Source organism: Vulpes lagopus, chromosome 1, assembly GCF_018345385.1.
Source record: "Vulpes lagopus strain Blue_001 chromosome 1, ASM1834538v1, whole genome shotgun sequence".
NCBI classification, from domain to species: Eukaryota; Metazoa; Chordata; class Mammalia; order Carnivora; family Canidae; genus Vulpes; species Vulpes lagopus.
Window position 1 is genome coordinate 58,392,965 of NC_054824.1, and position 15,399 is coordinate 58,408,363.

Here is a 15,399-nt window from a genome sequence, read left to right on the forward strand (position 1 = left end):
GAATCTTTTAACATTTTTCCCCTTTCTCCTTGTCAAATTCCTCTAGATCAGTGATTCTTAGAGTATAATCCCCAGATCACCAGTAGTAAACTCACCTGGAAACTTGCAAAAAAAGCAAATTCTTGGGTCCTTCCCCAGACCTACCGAATCAGAAACTTGAGGAGCGGGGCCCAGCAATCTGTGTTTTAACAAAGCTTCCAGGGGATTCTGATGCAGGCTAATGCTTTACAACCACTAGGCTGGAATACTTTGCCTCCTGCCACCAAATTGATTTCATTTTCCTAAAATAATTCAAAGATGGATGGGGTTGTAAGGAAAGTACTTCCCCTTTAAGTTGGGTAGCCATGCTTCCATGAAGGATGCCTGTGAAAGTATGTCTGTCTGCTGCCTTCTCTGAATTCCAGGGCGAGATCATTCTATTTTCATAAGCCACAGCTGGTAGCAACTAGGAATATACTTCAGAGCCCCTGCTCCTGGCAACCGTGGCAGTTTTCCAGCCCATGCTGGCATCGCGCGCAATGACTTCTAGTAGAAAAAAAAAAAAAGCAAGAGATTTTCTTTTCAAAAGCAAGAGAGGGAGGCAATCTCAAAATCAAGACATTCAATTAAAATCATTCATTTCCCATCATCTTATCATTCCTTTAGTACCCCCTGTTTCTTTTTGATGTAGTGCTATTGTAGACACCTGGTCTTTTAGAGTGACCCTCTCTCTACTTCTCCCTCTCGTTGGCCTTCCATGACTGTTCCCACCTCCTAAACCAGGCTGTCATGCCCCACCATAGGTGACATAATAGTTTCCTAATCCTTCTCCCAGGCTCTGTTATCTCTAATCCCTCTTACTCACTACACACAGATTAATTGTCCTCAACTATAATCATCTTAGACTGTCACTCTCATTAAGACTCTAGTGCCACTGCCCACAGGCCAAGCTCAGCAGCCTAGAATGCCAGGCTGTCCATGATCTGATGCTGATTGTACCTTCCTGAAGGTGGGAAAGTGCCCACTCCAGAGGCTCTACTAGCTGTGCCTTAACTACACTGTCCATTTCCTTGCTTGCTCATGCTACCTGCTGGGTGTGGAATGCCCCCAGTCAACATAGTGAACTAAGTAGACTTAGTTAAAGCCTGCTTCCTTCCATCAAGGTCTAGCTTGAGTTTCATCTCCACAAAAGTGATCATCGATTGCTCCAGATCACAGTTCTCTCTCCAGATTCCAAATTTCCATAACCTTTTTGTTTCTACCTTTATCTCATATTTTCTCCCTTTCTGTCTCTCCATGTGCCTTACTAGTGTGAGGTCTGTGAGGTGGGGTCTGTTATGTCAGTCTGTGCTCTTGAGGCCTGTGTAGTGCTCCTTGAACATTTATCTACAAATGAGGAAAATACACAAGTACTAAGTATTTGAGGAATTTTCAACATGTTTATATTTTAATGAGCTTTATTTGTAGATGTGTAATATTGTCCTTGTAAGTGTAAAAAATAAATCTGTTATAAATAATATGCCTCATTATTTTCACTGTTTTGACATAGGAGCATTAAGAAAACATTCCTAACATGAACATAGCTCAGCTAGCTTCTGTAAAAATACAAATTTATGAAGCCCATTTTCTTTGACATAAAAACCTTTTAATGTCAGAGGTACGTATATGTTAGTCTCTGATATTTTAGGCATCAAACAAAATTCAATAACATAGTACAGACTTGAAAACACTTTTTTGTGACTGTAGAAAAAAATGACTATTTCCTGAATAATTGAGGTAATTATGCTACAATATTCAAATATTTGGATTTGGAGAAAATATCATTTTAGTACATATTATTTATTATCTGTATAATTAATTCATCTTACCTTTCCTTTAACTAGGATCTCAATCAAAATGTTTAGAACTAATATGAAATATGTTAACTTTATGCTCTTTTAATAACTAATACTAACTTAATAACTAAACTAACTTGAAGATAAAGAAGATAAAAGAAGAAAAATATTAAAGCCTCTCTAATGCACAATCTGAATTGGTCAGGGGCGTCCATTATAATTTTACCTTCCAGGAAGTACAGTTTTATAACTTGAAAGAACATGACAGGGACTCAAGTTTTTTGTTTTTTGTTTTTTTAAAGATATTATTTATTTATTCATGAGAGACATAGAGAGAGAGGCAGAGACACAGGCAGAGGGAGAAGCAGGCTCCATGCAGGGAGCCCCACGTGGGACTCTATCCAGGGTCTCCAGGATCAGGCCCTGGGCTGAAGGTGGTGCTAAACCGCTGAGCCACTGGGGCTGCCCGGGACTCAAGTTAGTTAAGACAATGCCTTACAGATTGTAAGGGAAGCTTACAAATGGAAAGCTCTTTTAATAAAATGATAAATATTTTTCTAATTATTTCTGATAAAAATGTATATAGTATTTCTAACATGTTTACTCTTAAATAGCTTGTGAACATTGGTCTTGTTTACATTCTCTTCTGTGTTAGAGGAGCCATATATTGAGGGCCTTCTATGTGTAATACTTAAAGAAATGGTATTTTGGGGACGCCTGGGTGGCTCAATGGTTGGGTGTCTGCCTTTGGCTCAGGTCATTGTCCCAGGGTACTGGGATCAAGTCTCGCATCAGGCTCCCTGCGGGGAGCCTGCTGCTCCCTCTGTGTTTCTGTCTCTCTGTGTCTTTCATGAATAAATAAATAAAATCTTAAAAAAAAAAAAAAAGAAAGAAACAGTGTTTTCACACATAGGTAGAGTTTTTCAATAAGCACATGATTCACTAGGTCTGCAGCACTTTCAGGATCCAGACCCCACACTGTCATTCAAACCTTCCACAAACCAGGCCATCCTGTTCTGCCAGCTTCATCTCTCATCACTTCACCTTCTGGAGGGCAGGGTGTGAAGCCCTCACAGGCTCCTAGATGTTCCAGGGCCCCTTGGGCGACTGTGCCTTGCTTTAGGTTGTCCCTCCATTCTGAGTGCCTTCTTCACTGGAGTGGCTGCCACCCTGCCCACCAAAGTGTTTATTGTCCTCAGGCTGCTGCAGTGCCTCTGCTCTAAGGACTGGACAGGACAGGTGCCAATGGTCCTCTATGCCAGAGGGCCCAGCTCAGAGGAGTGCGCTGGTCTATAGCAAACTAATGTCAGAGAATGGCTAAAGCCAGAGAGTTACAAGAAAATAGGATTTGTTTGGATAAAGTGGAACCTAAAAACTGTTTTGTAATTCACAAATGCAGAATTAGCCAGTATTTTTCCAGTACTGCCAGGTAAGCATTGAATATTGGGAAGTCACTGTTTATTCTACCAACACAAAACATCAGCTGTTATCAGAAAAAGTGATCTCATCTAATTTACTTCCAGGAATGGAGCGAAGTACTGAAAAGAATTGGTCATTTTAGTAAGTGGGAACTTTGATGTCTAATTTCACATATTGGTGCTCATTGCCACATTTTCCATTTGATAGGGGCTCGTGCCTATATATAAAGTATATATTACATATAGTTTGTGGGGCTTTAGAGATACCAATCTCTTTTTGTTTTTCTACCCCTTTTTGCTGGTCCTTCCAAGTTTCCTCTGCTTATCTTTCTTTCTCACTTTCCTGATCTCCAAATTTTGGAGTGTCCCAGAACTGTCTTGTAAGATTTCTAGTTTGGGTTGGGTTTTTTGTTGTTGTTTGTTTGTTTCTATTTAACTTATTCCCTAAGTGAGCTCTCCTGTGCCATGATTCTAAATAATCCTCTGAATAATGATGACTGTCTTATATTTCATATGTCTCCAGTCCTGACTGAATCCCTCCTAAACATCAGGCCTGTTTACTCAGCCTCCCCTTGGTGTCTGCACTGGATGTCTCCAGGGTACTGGTGAACAGCCAGCTATCCTAATAGGTCTAAAACTGAGCTCCAGAAGACAACTCTTCAACCCGTTCCTCCTTCAGTCCTCCTGGGGTAAATAGCAACAGTATCCTTGCATTTCCTCAAATCAAAAACTCATCCTCAGGTCAAAAGTCATTCTTGACTCTTGTCTTCCAATCTCTAATGCAAATCATCAGCCCATTGTACAGAGTATATCTGGTATCTCACTCTAGCTCGTGACTATTTCTACCATTCTGGTACAAGTCCCCACATTCTATTGTCTGGAAAATTGTAGTGGCTTCCTAATCATTCTTCTGCTTCTATCTACCTCACCTTATGTTTTATTCTCAATGTACCAGTCAGAATAATTCTTTTCTTTTGAAAAAGTCACACTTGCTCAAAACTATCCAATGGCTTCCCATCTCCCAGAATAAAATGTAGTCTTAAGCATGCCCCATGGGCTCTCTCCTTGCCCCGGGGTATTTCTCTAACATACCTCCCCCCTTTCTTGCTCCTCTCTGGCAATACTAGCCTCCTCATTGTCCCTCATTCTCCTCCTTCTGGATTTGTGCTCCTTCTACTCCCTCCACATGAAATTCTGTACCCAGATATTCATATGATGCCTTCTCCTCCTCCATTCCAGCATCTACTGAAATGTCATTTCCTTAGAGAGATGGTCCTCACCTAAAATATTGTAGCCCATGCCGTCACTCCCTTTCCCTTTATCTTATTTATTAGTTTCATACTTATTCACATACTTGACATATACATTCCTTATTTATTTATTTGCTGCCTACTTACTCTCTCTCTGCTAGAATTTAAGCATTTTGATGAAAGCTTGAGTGGTATTTTTGGTTACTCTTGTAACTTCAGCACTTAAAAGAGCATAATGCACATAAAGACAGTAAACACCAAATGGATAAATTAATGGAGATCTCATTTGATTATAAGAACTCTTAATATGTAACCTAAGTGACAATTCACTGTTCCCATAAATGTTACTCTCTTCTGAGAGAAGAGGAAGAGCATGTCACTTAGATCCACACCCTAGTTGTCCTTTCCAAATTTGACCCTTAGTATTCTGTGATGTTTGCCATGGTCCCAGCTCCTTATGGAAGATAAAGCGCTGTTTCTTTCATGCTACCTCCAGCAGAAAGAGGAAAATGAGGCTCTTCACACTTCCTGATATTTTATTATCTCTTTATGCTTCACAGCACTGTCACACAGGACCACTTAAGTGCATCACTCATGACTGAATTTTTTCATAATTATACAGGACTGGGCCCCTGGGTGGCTCAGTCAGTTAAGTATCTGCCTTCAGCTTAGGTCATAATCTCAGGGTCCTGGAATCAAGTCCTGTATCAGGCTCCTTACTCAGCAGGGAGTCTGCTTCTCCCTCTGCTCTTGCTTGTGCTCTCTCTCTCTCTCTCTCTCTCAAATAAATAAAATCTTAAAAAAAAATAATTATATAGGTTTGACTCTGGACCATTGCAACAAAGCAATTATCACAATAAAGTGAGTCAAATGAAATTTTTGGTTTCCCAGTACACATAAAAGTTATGTTAATGCTACAGTGTGGTCCACTGAGTATACAATGGCATAATGTCTAAAAAATGCACACACCTGACTTTAAAAATATTTTATTGCTTAAAAAAATGCTAACTATAAGCTAAGCTGAACTTTGAGTAAGTAGTAACCACTGATCACAGATCACCATTAACAACTATAATAATAATGAAAATGTTTGAAATATTGTGAAAATTACCAAAATGTGACTGAGAGCCACAAAATGAGCAAATGCTGCTGGAAAAATAGCACTGATAGACTTGCTCAATGCAGGGTTACCACAAAACTTCAATCTGTAAAAGAGGCAGTATCAGTGAAATACAATAAAATGAGAAATGCCTGTGATATAGTCAGGGGAATATAAAAATTATACACAAGGCATTTGGGTGGTTCAATCAGTTTAGTGTCCAACTTGTGATTTTGACTTAGGTCATGATCTCATGGTTCGTGAAATTGAGCCCCAGTTGGGCTCTGTGCTTAGTGGGGAGTCTCCTTGAGATTCTCTCCCTCTGTGCCCCCCTCACTCATGCTCTCTCCCTCTTGTGCTCTCAAATAAAGAAATAAATCTTTTTAAAAATTGTACATAAAATATTTCTTTTACTGGGTGCCTGAATGGCTCAGTCTGTTAAGTGTCTGACTCTTGATTTCCCCTGTTCCTACTCTTGACTCCTGTACACAGGGCTGGGTTTGTCCATTTATAGAATGACTCAGATGGTGCTCTCAGGATTGTGGGATGGGGCCCCAAGTTGGGCTCCATGGTCACCACAGAGTCTGCTGAAGATTTTCCCTCTCACTCTACCCCTCCCACCTGTGCTGTCTCTCTCTCTCTCTCTCTCTCAAATAAATGGATAAAATATTTTTAAAAATATATTTCTTTTATCGTAGTCCAGGAGAAAAGCACTTCATAGGAAGTCCCCTGTTCCTTTCACTCCTGTACACAGGTCTGTGCTTGTCTGTTGCAAAATAGCCACAGAACAGTCACCCTCCTTTTCATTTCTTCCTTTCCCCAAAGACTTGATTTCACTCCAAGATCCATCACATTCCTCCACTAATGCATTTCTTAAAGTCTGAGTGTAGAATAACTTTGGTGGCTTTCTTTTTTTTTTTTTTTTTTTTTTTTTAGAATTTTATTTATTTATTCATGAGAGACACAGAGAGGAAGAGGCAGAGACACAGGCAGAGGGAGAAGCAGGCTCCATGCAGGGAGCCCAACGTGGGACTCGATCCTGGGTCTCCAGGATCATGCCCTGGGCCAAAGGTGGCGCTAGACTGCTGAGCCACCCAGGCTGCCCCCCCTCCCTTTTTTTTTTTTACATTGGTGGCTTTCAACACGACTATCCACTATTGTCCTTGGGACTTGAGTTTCTCAAAATAGTCCTTCATGGGCATGGCATACCATCTCTCCCTAAGATATGTTCAAATATTTATTCTTCAAATTCTCTACTAAATAATGGACTGCCATTTCAACATCTTTCTCTCTTTCACATAGCTCCCAAAGGCAATCATCATTTTTTCCTACAAGACAGTATGCTCTAAATCTATGAAGAGGAAATTAAATATTTACCCAAAAATGATCAAAGATGGTCTCTCATGATAGAGTTAGTGTATTATTATAAACAACAACTTTTTTTCTTTCAAATCTTCAAAGATATTGTTCCCTTGTCTTCTGGCTTTTATGATTTCTGATGAGAAGTCTGTGATCATTTAAATTCATTCATTCATTCATTCATTCATTCATTCCTATATTGTGTCTTTTTTTTCCTCCCCTCTGGCTGCTGCTTTTAAGTTTTTTTCTTTGTCATTCTTTTTTTTTTTTAACAATATGATTATGATTTCCCTTGGAGTAGTTTTCTTTATGTTTCTTTTGCTTTGGGTTCATTGTGCTTCTTAGCTCCGTAAATTCATAGTTTTAACAAATTTGAAAATGTTTCTGCTGTTATTTCTTCAAATACTTTTTTTCTGCCCACCTATCTGCATCTCCAAGTTACATGTGTGTTAGACTCCTTGATATTATTTTATAGGTTACTTATACTCTGCTTATTTACTTTTTCAGTCTTTTTAAGCTATGCACTTCATTTTGGATATTTTCCATTGTGCTATTAAGTTCCACAGTCTTTTCTTTTGCAGTGTTTTATCTTCTTTTAATCCCATCTAATGTGTTTTCATTTAAGATACTGTATTTTTCATTGCTAGAAGTTTGGTTTGATTTTTTTAATCTTCCATTTCTCTGTTCATTGTGCTTCTACCTTTTTCAACATGTCGATTATATCTAACTAGCTGTCTACAGTATTTGCCATTTCAGGGTCTATTTCCTTTGAATGTTTTTTCTCTTATTTATGTCTCATATTTACCCATTTCTTCTAGGCATGATCATTTTTGAAAGAATTCAAGGCATATATTTTAACTGTCATGGATACTAAATTTTATGGTATTTCTTTAGGTTTAGGCTTTACTGTGGCATCCAGTTAGTTGCTCAGAAAAACAAGTTTTCAAGACTTGTTAAGCTCTATTAAGGTAAAGCAGGAGTGACATATAATTTAAGATAAGATAATACCACTTTTAAGGCAATAGCCTTTTAAAGACTCTATTCAATTGTCTATGTGTTACAAGATCCTTCCACTCTTGCATGTGGGAACATAGGCTTCCATATCTTGTGGGAGCCCTGAGCATTATTCAGCTTATTGCTTCTTAGCTTTCTTTTTCATCTTTCATCTCCACCTAAGTAGTTTCCTCTTACATATGCTGAGATCAGTACTCAGACAAATACCCAAGGAGATCTCCATGTGGTTTTCTGAAGCACTCTTGCTCTCTCTGTGAAACTCCCTCCTCTCTTTTATTCTTTCCTGCAAATTCTAGTCTCTTTAGCTTGCCTGAACTTTGATCTCTGTCTTTTTAATTCAGTGAGGTTATCGGTCTTTATGGGCTTGCACTGTGATCTGGAACTGCCATGGACAATGAGCTGGAGATTTCAGAGTTCATCTCATTTATTTCTTTTCTCTTGGAAATTTCCATCCTACCCTGTAAATCTTATTCAGTTTTTGAGTTATTTAGGGCAGGCTGTAGCCAGAAGTGAAGTTCTATTTTGTTAGAAGTCTGACAAAAATTTAGTTGTGAGAAATTCTAAACCTGCACACAAATTAGCAAAATTTCTTTTTCTTGGAATTGCTCTTTGATTCGAATCAGTAAATATTGTGTGTATTCTACTTCATAGACATTGGTAGTCTCTTAGAATAAATTGTTTTTTACACTTATAAGTAAGTAGAGTTAAATTTGCATCATAAATATTTCTGAAGAAGTGATATGCTATCCAAGTGGGTTTTAACAATACCTGGAGTACTCCAGATTTCATTTGAAGTAAAATATAAACAAGATGTTTCAAGATACTTGTAGGAAACAAATGTAATTATCTGAGATGAATATAAAATCATTCATATTCAGTCACTCAATAAATATTGAGACTTCAAAGATGAATGGAACAATGGTTCCTACTGTTTGTGAATACTGTAGTTTATAAGGGGAGACAGAGAGGCAAACAATTAACTGTAATATGGTAGGATATAGTCAGCTTGTCTGGTAGGGACATTGGTAAAAGAATGTGCAAAGTGCCACAGAAACATAGAGCAAGAAACCTGGAAAAGGCAGGAAATTGAATCTGTTTTATGGAAGGCATCTCTTTCAATCATGTATTCATTAATTCATGCATTCATTGAGGTAACATGATTAGGCACCAATAGTGTGCTCTGCACAATACAACTCCTCCTTTAGGAGAGAAATGGTTAATAAGCAATTGGAATTCAGTGTGATAGAGGTTATGGCTGAGATGTGCACAGGGGACCATAGAAGTGGAGAGGAGGAACCTCAGTATGGAAGCAAGTGATCAGAGAATATTTCCAAAGGAGACTGAACCTCAGGCAGAGAAAGAGCTTGCAACAGAGAGCATCCCCATTCAGGAAATGTTAGGTATACAGGGTGGATAGAGCCAGGGTTTCAAAGAGGAGTCAGTGGGGAGGAAGCACGGGAGATAGATAGGGGAGATAGCTTCAAAGGTTGTCTGTGTTCTGTGCCATTTGGAAGAAAATCGGGAGCAGTGACGGACTGTGTGTGTGTGTGTGTGTGTGTGTGTAAAATGACAAATAGTGATAGATTTATGTTTTAAAAAGTTCACTCTAGTGGTAGAGTGAAGGATAAAATGGGGTGAAGTGAAACTGGAAACAGAAAGATTAATCTGGAAGTTGAGCTAATTTAGCAATCCAGGACACCAATCGTGAAAAACCACAGTGAGGCAGTAGTGGAGGGTCTAGAGATAAGACAAGGAGAGGGTTGGGGAAGTATTTAGATGACAAAAGAAGGACTCTGCCTAATTGGATAAAGAAAGTGAAGAAGAGGATTGAGTCTATGATGCCTTCCAATTTTCTGACCTGTTGGACTAATTGTATATATTAAGAGCTATGACACCTAAAAGGCATTGTCTACCCTGAGGAGAGCTCAAAACAACCCACTGAGATGCAAAAAAAAAAAAAAAAAAAGCAGAATTCCATTTATATTCTTTTCAATATTTTTAGTTTCTATTTGTATGTGTCTTACAAAGTAAGTAGTAAACTAATACAGTAGTATGTGTATATACTTTATAGGTAACTGAATATCAATATATTGTAGGGTGTGCTCAAATATTTCATTATAAGGGTATATGATCAAAAAGTTTGGAGACATCTGAGTGAAGGATCAATCACAAAAAGAATAATAAATTTGGTAGTTAGGGGAGTTTGAGAGCCTACAGAACATTAAGGCAGTAATTTCTAATGGGAGGTAAGGGTCTAGATCAGACAAGGGTATCCAATAGAACTTTCTGTGATCATGCAAAATGTTCTAAAGATGTACTGTCCAGTATGGAGACCAGTAGCCACATATGGCTGTTGAACAGTTGAAATATGGCCAGTGCAACTGAGCAACTGAAATTTTTCATTTTGTTTAATTTTAATGTATTTAAGTTTAAATAGCCACATGTAGCTAATGGCTACCATGATGAGCAGCACTGGTCTAAAACTTTGAAGAGAAGCCTGGGCTCTCATTTACTGAGTGCTTCCCCTGGCTAAGCATTTTACATACATTTTTAAGCAATTTAATCATTCCAGCACCCTCTGGAGTAGACAGCATTATAAAAGAAAAGAGTAAGTTCTTCCTTACTCTATCCTTTTAATGGTAAAAGAACAGATTGTGAAGAAGAGCATACTTGCTCTGAAATGTGTACTTGCTTAGATATTCTCTATTGGTAGATATTTATGCAGCTTTTACAACCAAGTGACAATTTTGTGTTTTTCTTTCAGGTGGTTTGCTCTGTTAGAGATTCAAATATGTATTATTTTAATACTTTATAAATATGACTGTAGTCTTCTGGATCCATTACCAAAACAGGTAAGTGTTTTCAGAATTTCAAATATCATGGTTTTCAAATTTGGTATAAATTCTACATTAAAAATGTATCAAATTTGGTATAAATTCTACATTAAAAATGGTTTTATACATTTTATACATTTATACATTAAAAATGTATCAAATTTGGTATAAATTCTACATTAAAAATGGTTTTAATTACTAGAGATAAACTGCTAATTTCCTCACTTAAGTTTGATCTTAACAGGTGTGTTACATGCCACCAGACTCAGAAGATACCCCTTAATTCCCTTACTTCTGGGTCTGAAATGTATGCCGTGTAACCACAAAACCAGCACCAAATAGCAGTGTTCCCACCACTTACAGTGTTAAGGAGGACCTCCATGAATTTGCCAATTTTGACCGTGTTCCCTGTGCTAAATAGACATGGCCTTGATGTTAGGCTTGTTTCCCTAGAGAGGCATGTCTGTGGGTTAAAAACAGAACCATCAGTTGTGAAGGCAAGTCATAGCCCTTGATCCATTTGGGAAGCAATGACATTGAAGAAAACAGGCAGTGAGCAACAGTAAAGACAGAAAACAAAAATGAAAAGGCTGTGACCTTATTCCTACCTCTGACCATTGAATATCCTAGTCGTTTTTTTTTTTTTAAGATTTATTTATTTATTTATTCATGATAGATGTAGAGAGAGAAAGAGAGAGGCAGAGACACAGGAGGACGGAGAAGCAGGCTCCACACCAGGAGCCCGACGCAGGACTCGATCCCGGGACTCTAGGATTGCACCCTGGGCCAAAGGCAGGCGCCAAACTGCTGAGCCACCCAGGGATCCCCCCTAATCATTTAACTCCTCTGTGTTTCTATAGGTCCGTCCTCCTAGACCAGTGGCTTTCAAACTGGTACAAACATCAGACTGACCTGGAGGGTGGAGGGCTTTTTAAAACACAGAATACTGGGCCCCACTCTTAGAGTTCCTGATCTAGGACATCTAGGGAGGGGCTCAGTAATTTGCATTTTAACCAGTTCCCAGTACTGCTGATGCTACTGGTCCAGATGACACACTTTAAGGACCACTGTCCTAGGAAAAAAAGGGGAAGTCCAATTTAATTTCAAATGTTTGGAAGTCATTTTGAAGACTCTGGGTAAAATATGCTGTTTCAACTGAGGGTAAAGCTCAGAAATTAAGCATTGCAATTTCAAGGCTATTCACATAGCATGTTGTGCTTTGATTTACTCTTGATATAATAAGGCTAATGTATGGAGGGATAAATAAAACTCTTGGGTGACATTTCAATAGAAATTATGTAAGTGCCTAAGTGACACAGACAATATTATATTACTCATAAATATGCGCATTTCAGCACTTTCCCCTGATTTCTTTTGCACTTCTATTTTGAGTAAACTAACTACCAGTGATGAAGAGCCCTCAAAATCCTACCATGAAAGGAAAATCAAAAAACCTTTCACAAAGATTCTCAACAAGTGTAGTTTTATTATCAAAAGGAACATCAGAGTTGGAATATTCTCACAAAATATGAGTGAGTTCCTGGCTCACCAAGTTAGATGTCACAATTTTGCCTAGGACTGATTCCCCATCCAAATATTTGCCCATCACTGAGAGGACTCAGGAATGTCTTATCAGATTAGAAGGATGGTATTTGTTGAAAGCATGTAACACCTAACCCAAAGGATCAGTAATCTTGACCTTCCTCAGGCAAGATTTTGCCCAGTATTTTCTTCTAGCTAAGAATTCTATTAGTTATATTTATTATACTATTCTACACACATCCTACCTATTTCTGTTTTGACACTACTAAGAACATTTTTAAAGAAATACTATATCCAATAAAAGGGAAAAAAAAGAAATTTTATCTCAGTCTGTAAAAAGTACGTCTGAGTAAAGTCTCATGGTCTTAAAGGGAATTTTATTTCATAATTCTTATTCTAAACAGATGAATTAAAATTATGTAATTATTAAATTTGTTAATAACTTGTAAAATGAGGTGATCAAAAAATGCAGGAAATGGCCTTCGAATTACTAGGCTCTTATAAGAGATGGGAGGGTATAGGTAGTCAGATCCTGTTCTGAACACTCTTTTGTCAAGCATGGGGGCATCTCTGGGCTTAGAAATCAGCTTCCCCAAATAAATATACTTGTCATAGTAGCAAAAATCAAATGCTAGAATCCCCAATTTTAATTTTGCAGAAGCCCCTTGTTTTATTTGATCTCACAGGTGCTTAGGAAATTAATTTTAACTCTTGTTAAGAACCAAATAATAAGCAAATACTATAAAGCTTTACAAGATACATGACCAGGCAGCAATGTTCAGATGCTGGCAATGAGGGCTATTCATTTTGAGCATTTATGGACCAACTTCAGTTGTCTTGCAAAAGCAAGTACATATTTGCTAATACAGTGGAGTTTTGCTTATTTGGCTGGTTGGTTTTGTTCTGTCTTGGCTTTTGGGGGCTCATGAATCCTTAGATAATCTCATGAAACCTATGAATCCCTTTCTAGAAAAGAACACAACTTTTCATGCCCACAAATCTGTGGTTGCAATTTGAAGGAATCCATGGCAACTCTGCAACTCATTCTATCAACTCCCCTAGGAATCTCCTTGTTAAGAAGCCCATTTTGTGCCTTATTGCACTCAAACTTGACAATAGACTGATGATTTAAATTGGACTGATGCCTTTTCCTTACTCTTGATCTTCCCCCAACCCTCAAGGCTGATAGAACAGCTTGCATATGTTCTGTTCCTCGAATGGAAGGCTAAAATTGATGCTTGACATTATCAGACACATCAAACACTTCCAGTCTTTTAAACCTAGACTCTGTACTTTTAGAGGTAATTATACTTGAGTAAACCTTTGGTCTAAAACTGTTGGCTTATGTCTCTTAACATCTATATTTCTTCTGCATTTCCGCTTTTAGAGTTTTCTTCATTTGGTGGGTGTCCAACAGCCAGAAGGACAATGCCGAATTGAATTTAAACAAAGAAAATGACATCTGTTGGGCCTAAAGAGGGCCAGAGCCTTCTGGAAGAATGATTGTCCCTGTCCACCAGCCTGGCAGCATCTAGACCTGAGCTGTACTAAAACATGCTGTTTAACTTTGTTTTGAGATTTAGTTCAAGAGAATGTCTAAATGGTAGATGTGTTTGGTACTTTAAGAGTAGACCAAGAATCTGACATCACTCTCACTGATAGGAGACATGAATATATGGTTTATAGAAAATGTTTAAATGATTTTAAAAAGATGCATTTCTTAAGGAGTTGTAATTTGGCTTCATGCATAAGTGTATTAAAACTTTAAATAGAAATAATGCCACTTGAATGAAAATCATGGTAAACTGTGAAGGCAACACACTTAAATTTCTATTTTGGAAAAGCCTTAAAATCTTAGACTCTAAGAAAATATTAGTAATTTTTGGATATTTTAAAAATTTCTTAATGTGATTTTCAATTGGTAACTGGAATTCTTAAGCTTTCTTAAATAACTTGTTATGGTAAACATGACTAGTGCTGAAACAATGAATAAAATGATAGCTTTCTAAGACCTGCGCAGATAGAGAGCATGTCTTACACTCATTCTGTGCTGAACTACACCTAGGACACCTTCTGTATCAGGTTTATTCAGGAAAGGTATGCTGATTGATATGTTGATTTGTATTTTAATGAAGGTGAAAACACTCTTTTGATTCAAGTTGTTAATAATTATAGGGTAAGAGGTAATATTTTTGCGTGTAGAAACACAAAGTTACGTCAAGGCAAACAACAGCATTTAAGTATATTACTTAGGACTTCTGTCTGAATATTTACTTTGAAATCCTAAAAAGAAATCCTGTCATGCCCCGGGGGGAAAACATACGACATTAGTAACAGAGTAATCAGTGATGTCATGATTTGTCCTCTAATATTCAGTAGAATGCTGCTTGCCTCCTTTATTTCACAATAAATAAGCTTTGTGTGCATGTTGTCCTCTGGATTATTTGCTCCCCTGTGCTAGAATTATCCTGTGGAGATGATAATGATTGCTTAGTCATCTATTTCCTACCAATGAGCAGATGACTCCCTAGGAGAAAATTAAGTACTCTGGAGTACATTAACTCTTTCAGACTAATACAACAATTCTGAAGCTTAGCTACCAGCTTGCAGCTTAGCTTAGCAGGTTTGAGGTCTAGAAACTGGAGAGGATGAAGAAAGCAGTTAGAAGTCCACGGCAGATCTGTGCCTTGCAGACCATAACCCAGCAGGGTCTGCTAAATATGGCGGGTAGTTTCTTAGGGCAGATATGTCTTCCTGAACAGCTGAGGCCCACAATGAAACACTGTACTGGCCTATAATATGCCCTTCAGCTGAATTTGCAGCTACACAAGGCTAGTGTTTATCTCCATATTCTTGCTTGGTAAAGATAAATGTTAGCTGACAAGTTTATGCACTTTAAAAAAAATGCAGACAAAGCAGATCCACTGGCCTTTGATAAAATTGGTAAAAATAAAATAATGAGGGATCCCTGGGTGGCGCAGCGGTTTGGCGCCTGCCTTTGGCCCAGGGCGCAATCCTGGAGACCCGGGATCGAGTCCCATGTCGGGCTCCCGGTGCATGGAGCCTGCT

General features: G+C 38.1%; 1 protein-coding gene across 1 annotated transcript in view; it reads left to right on the forward strand.

The window, feature by feature from the left end:
- Positions 1 to 14,756, forward strand: part of LOC121474005 (24-hydroxycholesterol 7-alpha-hydroxylase) — an 89,925-nt gene extending 75,169 nt beyond the window's left edge. Inside the window, exons 11-12 of the mRNA XM_041726840.1 lie at positions 10,719 to 10,806; positions 13,718 to 14,756. Coding sequence (XP_041582774.1) covers positions 10,719 to 10,806; positions 13,718 to 13,789 — 160 coding nt within the window. The 3' untranslated portion in view covers positions 13,790 to 14,756. The remainder of the gene's footprint in view (positions 1 to 10,718; positions 10,807 to 13,717) is intronic.
- The last annotated feature ends 643 nt before the right edge of the window (positions 14,757 to 15,399 follow it).